Here is an 11,100-nt window from a genome sequence, read left to right on the forward strand (position 1 = left end):
AGGCTGTGGGTTGACGTTTGTGTGCTGCTGATGCTCCAGCTAGTAAAGCAGTGGGGACTTGGTTACTCAGCAAGCTGCTAATCCAATCACTGTGCAGCTCGACCATTTTACAGTATGACTGCTCTCACTCGACCATGGCTAACTCATGGGGAGTTAACTCAAGTGTAGGTAACTCTCACAAATGCCCCAGTGAAGACAAGCCATAGGAAGTTTCAGTGGTTCATTTCATGCTGGGACCTGGTAATTGTTGGCTGCCACATCTCCATATTAAAGATGAAGGGAACGCACAGCATTATAGAACTCTCTGGGCTTTACTTGACTCCACAGGCCACACTTTGGCTATCCTTGGTAGAAAATACTGAAATGTATATAGTTTTATAGGAGTTCATCCAAAACATTACCAGCTGTACAGATTAACTAGCAGTACACACATATCAAACTTCACAGCTGAAATTGAACCTTTTGGGGATCATATTATCCACCTCCCTTCTCGGTATGGCATATGCTCCTCCTTGATAACTATAGTCTACCAATAGCATCAGCCTCTTTTTCCCATTCATCCTCCTCCTTAGTACTGTAGGAAAAAGGAAATGAATTGGTGGAATCATTTCACATGGCATAATTCTAACAAAACTAAAGTTGTGGATAAAATGCAACCACAACACAAAGCCTATCTCGCAAAGTGCGAGCTGCTCTGTACAGACTAAACGTTTTACACAAACACACGCATATGTAGACATGCACATACATGTCCCCTCTAGGTTAATTGTTTCAAGGACAGTAACAAATACATTCCTTTTTTATTCTTGATAATACAAAAAGGTAGCCTGTTACTTGCAAAAGGGTCTATGCAGCTAACATAGAGGGATATTTTACTGAGAAAGTAATGTCATGCCTTGTTTTGTTGTAACCATAGAATGCTTCAGGATTTTCCCATCATTCAAATGTTGGAATTCTTTAGGAGCAACTCTCCCTGACAATTGTCCTGTCTCCATCCTCCGAACTGCAAATATTAGAGAAATAGAGAGAGCACATGCTAATCTTCTCAGACTTTTAGAAAGTTATATCTCTCTCCCCCTGCATGGCTCTTGAGATGACACCAGCAGTAGCTAAGAAATCCTGTTAGAGTGTCATTTTATAGTTTTAATGGTGCCTGTTATTAATTACTGAAAATTTCAGGTGCATTAGCATGTTCTTTTCAAGCATGTTGCTTGAAATATTAAAATACCGGTGTCAATTCTCTTCTTTTCTTAAAGAAGCAGAGACAGTTATAGAAGCCAAACTGAAAAACAAACCTATTTCAACGGAGTCTTCAAAGAAGTGGGAAAAACATCATATGGTCGAACAGGCCAGTCCTGGAATTTCCTTTGTTCTTATTACAACTCTTCTAATTATTCCTATTGTTGTCCTGTTGGCAATTGCTGTATTTATTCGATGGAGGAAGACAAGGGTCTATGGAGGTAACCATAAATAACTCTTAAATTCCAGAACAAGAGACTTTTATTATTCAAAGACATCATTGAAGAGGCAGGGCCAAAATTATGAAAAGAGCCCCATTGTCTATATTTAATCCTCTGTACAGTTACCATGGTAATGCATTCTAATCCTGTGTTGCATCCACAAATGACTGTATCTGCAAATACTTTTATTATTGTACCTTAATATACCACATTTTCTGTATTTCCTTCTAAATCTTCCCTTTAGTTGCTATCCGGGTCTGAAATCCCAGAAGGAGCCTTCTGAGTACAATAATTTTGATTTAGATAAATCCTTTATTTTAAAATTCAATGTATAATTTACTTAGAGATGCTTTTCACATTGGAAGCGCTTAGAATACTTTTCTTCAAAATAAGTTGAGTTTTTTAAAACAAATGACAGATAAAGATATAAACTATATTACAGAATTTCCCAGAAATAAACAAATTGCAAACATTAACAAAAAAAAATCTGAGGGGAACATAAATGGTAGTTCACTTACTATTTCATGCATTTTCTGAGTCATACATACGTTTCCATTATGTATGTGCCCTCGTCCCTTTGAAATCCAGCTGTGGCCTTCTTAATGAGTAGTTATAGTGCTAAAAAAAGTGAGATTGTCCCCAGTTTATACTATACTAACCTATTATAACACATTTTACTTTCTTCAAAACTGTCACATGAAGTAGCAATTAAATGTTCATTTCCTGGGTTATCTGTATGGCATAAAAAAACCCGGTAAAACATAGACAAAATAAAATATACGTCAACTGTGCAAATAACATAGTTCTATCGCTATTACAGACCCAATGTAATTGAAATCCTTGCACAAAATTCATAAAGTTTGAAGTGCAGTGGTAATGGTGGAAGAAAGTCTTGCTTGCAAATGTTCAGCATTGAAAAGTAATACTGTATAAGTGATAATTTTTTTTAGTGTTAAATATGCAAACACTCCAGAGGGCTATATTATTATAGAAAACAAATATGAATAAGACCTCTTAGATCTACCTGTCCATCTCCCAGCATGCAGATTTGTTCCCTTCAGTGCATTTTGGAATAATTGAATTTACAGTGGATAGGAACATTTTGATAAAACTGGACTTTGTTAAATATCTACAGTATATTTATACTGGTAAAAACAAATTACTTAGTTCTGCAAATTCTTTACACTGATTGAGTATATACAAAGTAGTGTGTAGAAAAACCAACTTGGTTGTGGTTTTTTGTTTTCCTTTGGATTTGCAATGGGGAAATCACTATCATTTTCCAGTAGCTCAAGAAATGTCAAGATCATTGAAGTGTCTACCATGGATCTAGAGTGTTTCAAGAGCAAACTGTACCATCTGCACGTCCAAATGAGAACAGAAGTATAGTACTGTTTGGCATGTCTTACTACAACTTGCAGTGTGCGGAATATAAATGTCCAGATAGTGGAAGTGATGATGTTCTTCTTCTCCAACTATAGTCTTCACAATCACAAAAGCCAGCAGTTGAGAGACTGGTTCTCAGATTTGACTGAGAATTTAATCATCTTTAATGGCTGGAATGATATATAGAAAGAAAATGCACTCCGTTTCAGAATAGGGTCGTTGACGCTTATTTTGAAATATGCTTTATCTTTCCAGCTGATGCTGACCACAAACTTGATTCAAGTTCAGGAAGAATCTTGGGCAGACTTCAAGGTAAGTAAAATGCAAGATATCTTTGACCATTAACTCAGATCTTGTTCAAATAAGTCAACACATAAACATGTTTGAGAATAAATGCTGTATATTTAATGCCTTGGTGCCGGGAGTGGGATTTTCCAAGGGCTGAGGTGGGGGAAGGCTCTCCTTCTCAGCTCTGTTTTGATTATAAATGTATATAATGCCTTCCTCCTACCACCTTTTATCTATACGCTCAAGATGATCTGCCATTCCTACCGAGAAGCCGATAGCTGTCACAGTGAGTTATCCCTGTTTCTTATAGTGAATTAAATGAAGCACCACCTCTGGGATTGCTAATTATGTTCAGACTGGTAGGGACACAAGAGATACTGTTCAGACAGTTGTATAGCTGAATCCTAATAGAAGCTCTAAAAAAAAAATTTGGTAATTTTGTTTGCCACATCCTATGTGTCTAGGTTCCCAAAATGGTTCATGTGCTGGCCTTCTTTGAGGGCTTGGTGGAAAGTACTTTTGGGAAAAGGATAAGGGTCATTAAAGTGGGTAATGGATGGAATGGTAGGAATTTTTTTAAAATTCATTAATGGAAAACTTACCTCAGGTATTTCCTTTCTACAGGAAAAGGTAGTGGAGGTCTTAACCTTGGGAACTTCTTTGCAAGCCACAAAAGCTACAGTTGGAAAGGGTTCGACCGACTTAGTACTGAAGGGAGCGATCAAGAAAAAGATGAAGACGATGGTACAGACTCAGAAGAAGAATATTCAGCTCCCCCACCCCCACCAGTATCATCCTCATCCTGAAACCAACCTTTGATTTCTTCTACATTGAACGATTCTACCAAGAACATCAGATTCCTTTTCCCTTTAGCACGTTTAAGATTTTGTGTATTTAATTGTAAACTGTACTAGTCTGCGTGGGGCTGTACACTAGGATTTTTTGGTTTTAGTTTGGTTTTAGTTTGGTTTGGCTTTTTTTTTTAAAGTGGAGGAGTGTGTGGACGTTTCATATCAGTGCTGTTGTCTTTATGTAAACATCTTAATAAAAGAAAACAATCCTCTGTTAATGGCAGTACTGATTTAAAGTAGTAGTATTTTCTCATTTCTGTTTTGGGACCTTTTCTGTATTTGTAAATAAGTCCCATTATCTGGTTTAGCACAATATTTTCAGTTGTCAGTTTTTCTTTTGTGCCTTTTCTGTTCAATGTCCTTAAACTATTGCAGTACAGAGAAAAATACAGTGCCACAAGAAAACAAAGCTGATAAATCTTCTTCTATTTTTTTAAAATCACTAACATAATATTGCATTGAGAAAGGAAAAAAAAGTATCTATTTAATTCTTTTTTCTTCCTCCTTAGTTGGTGTGTTTCTGAGATGTCTTATTTTTAGATAGTATTACTGTTAAAATACTATTTTCAGAGGCTGAATGTAATTTGTGTAATAAAGTGTTCGCAGAGCATTTGCTGTCAGAGTGTACTTTGGAATTTTTGCATATTTGAAGGTTTTTTGTAAAAAACTTTTGTAACAAAACACAGTCCACTTCATACAGTGGAAACATGCTATTTTGTATGAGTTGGAAGATATTTTGTTATGTAGTGGATTTAAAGGGAAAAAAACCCCAAGACTAATAACTTACATACATGTATAAAATCAAACTTAAACATTTAAAGAGGAATCTTGCCTGTATATCAAAACTGCAGGGTATTTATTTTAATAAAACATGATCAGCACTAAGAGGAAACCTGTGTCTCAAGATTGCACATGCAAATTAATTAGTTTAGGGAACTAGTATTGGTTACTTATAGAACTGATACTCCTAAGTTCTCTAAATTTCCTCCCTCATTCATGCAACACAGTCCTCATTTCTGCAATATGATGACTCACTATTTTATATTTGCTGAAGACTTGCTAGATAATTATGCTGAATGTGTGAGTCATCTAAAGTGACTCGTGTATGACATTGTCATGATTCATCAGTCTCCTTTGAGGATCAGAGGCATAGATTAACCTAATTTTATTTAAAATCTGCACATACAGGCTGAGAGTATGGAGCAAAAAATTGCTACAGAGTTCTATGAAATAACTTTCATCACATGTACTATAATGGGCTGTTGCTAGCACTTAAGGAGGTTTCTTGGGGGCAAATATATCGTATTGCTGGAACAGACTGATCCATCTGTAACCAGATAAGGCCTTGTACCTCTTCTTTCTGGAACAAAGGATAAAAAAAACTTAACTACCCTTGTCTATTTTTTTCTTAGAAGAGAAGTGGTAACTCTTTAGGGTTAAACTCCCAAAATGCAACAGTTTTCCAGGCCATTAGAGTGCTGATGCTGTAGCTCTGTAAGTACTGTTTTTTCCCCTAACAACATGACTCTATCTCACACTTGGGACCCTGGAGAGCATTAGTGTTCTTTTGAGTGAAACATTGTTATAGCTGAGCCATTTGCTCTCCTTAAACTTGCATACAAGCAAAAATAATGAGAATTTGAGCATGAAGAAACCTAAAAAAGTAATACATAACCATTAGGGTACCTCATTAAGGTGCAAGGATGTTATCTGGTTTGCGATGTGAGAGCTGAACTGCCCAATTTTTAACTAATACAGTAAGACCCCTGGTGGTACCGTATTATTGGACAAGACAAGATCTTATTTTTAATAACAAGAGAGCATCTGAGCATGTGCACTCTTATTAAACAATGTATGGAAATGCACTCAGAGATTAGCTTGTAATTAAATATTAACTGAAAACAACTACAGTGAGGAAGACAGTGTGTAACTTCTCCATTTGAAAGCTGGATTGTCAAACTCATTTCAATTGAGGGTTGTTGGGTTTTTTTCTTAAATGAAAATCACCAAGTTTGAGAGCAGGAGAACACATACTTGACCAAAAAGCATAAAGACACCATAGTATTTACAGGAGATGTTAACATCAGTTGGGTCCATTTATTGTTTTGTTGAATGTTGTTAAAATTGGAGCCCTCTTTAACACTTGTTAAAAATGATAAACCTGGGTCACTAATGTTCTGTAGAAACCAATCAAAAATAGTCTGGGGTTTTAAAAGCCAGGTTGTGACTACCTCTTGTTCCAATGTGGCTCTGGGTGGAGCACATATGAGCCTTCTCTTCCTTCTTTGAGCCTGTCTACACTACAAAAATTATGCATCACTGACAATGGGTGCAACTGAACATAGTTTAAATGGAAGTATAACCCAGGACAAACTAGATCAGGAAGACATAAAACAATTGTTGTCCATTCTTTCTCCACCATGCAGGGACTATTCTCTACTACTCTGGTGTAAGCCATTCCAAAAACGGTTGAATTCAGGCACAATATAGCTCCACTTGCCAATATTACATTGCTAGCTTTGGATAAGGGCACATACTGTAATCTCCAAAGGAGTGAGTTGCCACACTGCAGTTCCATGGCTTTTCCTATTCAAAACTGTGCTTTAATAACACAATCTAGCCCTAAATGAGTAGAGGAAAGATTCAGTAAAAAGAACTAAATTTTGCTGTACCTAACAGTAAAATGCAATGGAAAAGTCATGCAAGAAAACAATAGAACAGAGTATTCTTTTTACACAATTCTGTTTAATAAACCAGCAAATCGTCCTCAAAAGAATATCTGATAAAAGAATAACCATGTGTTATCTACTGAAAGAAGAATATTAGTTATTTGTTGTCAAAGTAGAATTGGCTTACATAGCACGTGCCCTTTAATCTCACTGACAGCAGATGTCCACCAGTTAACAGAAAATGCTTTTTAAGTAATAAACAGTAGAAGAAATGCCAGTTCTAAGCCGTCAAAAATCATGACTGACAATATAGTGTGATTTTAAAAAAATTGTCTTGTGGATTCACTTTTTGTGAGCTTTTCTCAGCCACTGTGAGGGCTAGACTTTTTAGCTGAAAGCTCAGATTCTCATATAATCACATGGCTCTAGGAGCTGGGGCTTTAAGAAAAATACCAAATACTGTGAGAGTTGGCAACACTTCTGTCTGAGGAGCTGCAGTGATCCTCTCCCATTAGTGAATAGTGCCATGAACTTTGGATAAGGTAGAGAAGGAGCCTGCTATTTATCCCGAGTTTCTGTTGGGCAGCTCGGAGAGGTGGCCTCTCTGAATTTAGGTGGTTCACAATCAGCAAACAGGAGGCAACTGTAGGTTCTTGGTAGAAGAGCCAACAGACAGACCAGCATGAGATTGAGACGTGTAGACAGACCTAAGCACCACTAAGTCACCTGAAGGTGTCCCAGTTAAATGAAATTACATCCCAGTTAAGCAGCTCTCCTTTCTATCAAGTATCATTAGGTATAAATTGGTTCCACTTGATTAAGTAGAGTTTTCCAATTAAGCAGTGCACTGTAGTAGTTAATGAGGATTTATAGATCAATGTGGTAAATTGCAACAGTTTCTTGCTCTCTACTAAGCTAGATTTATGTGCATTCTTTCAGACAACTGTGTTTAGTTCCCTAGTATGATTCCTGGTACGGCTGCATAGGGGCATGAAATGGTGGGGGCTGGGTAGAGTTGTGAGGGGCATGGCAGGAGGAGCCTGCAGGTTTCTGCTGCCTTACCTTGTGAAAGTAGAATGAATTATATTGTGAAAATAGAAGGGATTAAAGAAATGTTGTCTGTACCTTTAAGCAAAATTGCTGGAATGCTGCAATCCAGGTGTCAGAAATGCAGACATTAACACAGAACAATTGCACTGTTTAAGGGCTATTGGTGAAATATTAGCCTTAGCTCGATAAGAGTTAGTAAGGAAGTAGGATATGCATGCTGTGCCCCAGGTGAATTTTACTGTTTTGCTTTCTTTGTCCCTTTGTCTAATTCCCGCTCTTTTATCTATATAAATAAGACTGTTTGGGTCTTGCATGGCCACTCTCACATTATCTGGGTGTTACTGGCAGAGCGCTGTGCTAATAAAACAGAGTGAGTGGTCTGACAAATTGAGAGTCCTGATTCTAACTTTGACACCCTGAAGTGTATAAGTGTTGTATTAATAAAAATTGTTTGTTTATCCAAATGTGCTAGCAACATATTCACATAAAATATCTTGGGTAGAAAAACTAGGTAAGGTCACTGCTTATTGAGCAAGCCAAAAATAAGGGCTACGCTGAATTAAATCAAACATTCAGAAACACCGTGACATTGTTCTCTTAAATGTGCTTTTCTTATTGAAACAATGTCCTGTGACATACTGCACAATTATTCTGGTCTCCTGCTGTGTGTAACGGATGACTGCTGTAACAGGAAAAAGGGGAAAGACTGCTATTCCTGAATCTAGATATGGGACGCCTAATTCATCTCTGACCCGCTAGTCAAATTCTGGCTCTGCAATTCAGTGTGGTTGCACGCCTCTAAGGCTATGTCTACACTACAGGATAAATTCGAATTAGCTTAAACCAATTTTATAAAACATATTATAAAGTCGATTGTGCGCATCCATACTAGGCACATTAATTCGGTGGTGTGCATCCATGGTCCGAGGCTAGTGTCGATTTCTGGAGCGGTGCACTGTGGGTAGCTACTGTAAAATAATGAGGCCAATAATGTCGATTTCTGTCCACACTAACACTATTCCGATATAGTAATATCGATTTTAGCATTACTCTCGTTTTGTAGGAGTACAGAAATCGATTTAAAGACCCCTTTAAATCAATATAAAGAGCAGTTTAGTGTGGACGGGTGCAGCATTAAATCGATTTAACGCTGTTAAAATCGGTTTAACAGCGTAGTGTAGACCAGGCCTAACAGATGCTACAAAGAAGAGCACAAGCGAAATGCCTATGATGCGTAGAACATGTTTTCTATTTAAAATAGCAACACACAGCTTGCTCAACACAGTTTTACCATCCCATTATTTTACTTTTATATCTTACATTTTTATTCTAGAATGAATACAAGAAGTTCTAGATTCATTGTGAATTATTGTAAAACATGATTTTAAAATATTCAACATCTGCATGAATGGTCTGTTCAAATGACCTTTCTTTGATACTTTTCCACTATTGTTCCTATGTAATATTTAGATTAATCTGTGCAATTGAACACCATGGGATGGCAGAGAGGAATTTACTATCATACAGGGAGGGTTTGTATTCTGCACTGATCTGTTATTTCGCTCTGCAAAACCTGCAACTTCTTTCTGCTTTTGGAGCTGCTTGTCTGAGAACCTGTCCGACCTAGCTGACTTCATTGTACAACTCTTCCAACAAGTACACTGTAGGTGAGAACTGAGTGAAACTATAGGGACACAGATTTTAAGCTATGTGCACATATCTCTCAAACATCACTCTGTAATTCCATTCCACAGAGCTTTGGTATCCTCTCACTTTTATTAAAGTTATTAACACTAGAAACAAAACAGCATCAAACTGAGGTTCTACAGACAGCCATTTACATTAAAATGATAAATCCCACAATATTTTGTTTTTTGCTTGAATGGTTTGTGCTAGTTTATAGTTAATTTTGGGTCATTTATTGTGTCCCACATTTGAAAACGGGCTTCAGTCACATCTTCTGTTACTTACACAACCATTTGTAGGTGAGGCACATGTGGATAGCAATGGGTTTTCAAGTGTGCTTTCAAGAGAACATGAAGTGTGCTGAGGAAATTGTAAAACATACCTAGAGTTTGGTGCAATGTTTAGTAATGGCAGGAACTGCATAAACCAACCGTTACATAATTTCCAGCTTGTTTTATGCTGTATTGTCAGTGTAGGGTGAGCCATATGTCCCTCAAAACTGAGCATTATGGGTGTAGTAAGAAGAGATGGAAACAAACTATACTAATAATGTCCAGTTTCAGTTTCTGCCCTGGTGTTTTTCAGAGCCTATCTTATATAAACCCCTCCAAACTGGCCACCTAAAGGAGCCAACTGCTGGATGAGCTCATGAAAATGATAGTGTGTCATCAGGTGTATACAAATGTAGGTTACAATCTTCTCCCCACACAAGCACTTTCACTGAATCAACCCTGACTCTCTGAGTCCTTGAATTAGCTCTCTCCAGCATGTAGAGTCAAAGCCACTGGAGCCAGGCATTTGGGAAGGAGAGGGAGACGTGGGGCACCTTTTTCTCAGTCTCATTTTCCCATGCTTATCTCCCAGATACCCACAAGAACCATCCTCTGCAATGCGGTCACCCCACCTCTCCTATTATGGGAGCCCTAGTTTTTTTCATTTTGGAAAGCTGTACCCCATGTATTGTTTTAGTATATCATCTGTGTAATATGCTGCAGAGCACATAGCTTCAGCAGCCAGAGAAATTAAGTGATGTATCTGAATGCTTATATTAGCTATTCATTGATAGGAAGGCTTGTTTTATGTTCTGAGATTAGGTTGCAAGATACTGAACTGGTATTTTTGTAGTGGTTAAGTTGTTAATGGCATAAAACCATACAAAGAATTATGAAAAATTAAAGTACTTGTGCCCTCCCTTTCTTGTCAAGAATATAGTTTGGGAAAGAATTGTGCTACAGTGATATGTTTCCCCATCTGTTTCTAATGGTTACTACAGTGTTTTCATCCACATTTATTTACTTGACTAGCATTACAATACAGTTCTTTATTTAAACTATTGCAGTGAGTGACTGACACCTTGTGGCAAAGTTTGTAAGGAAGAAATACAACTACATTTTGTATATAGGTAGAATCATAGAAGATTAGGGTTGGAAGAGACCTCAGGAGGTCATCTGGACCAACCCCAACTAAATCGTCCCACCCAGGGCTTTGTCAAGCCTCTGTTAAAAACCTCTAAGGATGGAGATTCCACCACCTCTTTAGATAACCCATTCCAGTGCTACACCACCCTCTCAGTGAAATAGTTTTTCTAATAGCCAACCTAGACTTCCCCCACTGCAACTTGAGACCATTGCTCCTTGTTCTGTCATCTCCCACCATGGAGAACAATGTAGCTCCATCATCTTTGGAACCATCCTTTAGGTAGTTGAAGGC

The 11,100-nt window shown here is 37.5% G+C and overlaps 1 protein-coding gene across 9 annotated transcripts in view; it reads left to right on the forward strand.

Annotated features, from left to right (window-relative positions):
- PAM (peptidylglycine alpha-amidating monooxygenase) overlaps positions 1–4,595 on the forward strand; it is a 241,314-nt gene extending 236,719 nt beyond the window's left edge. For 5 of the 9 annotated variants that reach the window (XM_075067127.1, XM_075067133.1, XM_075067129.1 and 2 more), the window contains 3 exons: positions 1,257–1,460; positions 3,102–3,158; positions 3,759–4,595. In XM_075067127.1, the coding sequence (XP_074923228.1) occupies positions 1,257–1,460; positions 3,102–3,158; positions 3,759–3,940 (443 nt within the window). In that variant the 3' untranslated portion in view covers positions 3,941–4,595. The remainder of the gene's footprint in view (positions 1–1,256; positions 1,461–3,101; positions 3,159–3,758) is intronic. The other 4 variants (XM_075067131.1, XM_075067134.1, XM_075067132.1 and 1 more) reach the window with 2 other exon arrangements.
- The last annotated feature ends 6,505 nt before the right edge of the window (positions 4,596–11,100 follow it).

This window comes from Chelonoidis abingdonii, chromosome 6, assembly GCF_003597395.2.
Source record: "Chelonoidis abingdonii isolate Lonesome George chromosome 6, CheloAbing_2.0, whole genome shotgun sequence".
Lineage (NCBI taxonomy): Eukaryota > Metazoa > Chordata > Testudines > Testudinidae > Chelonoidis > Chelonoidis abingdonii.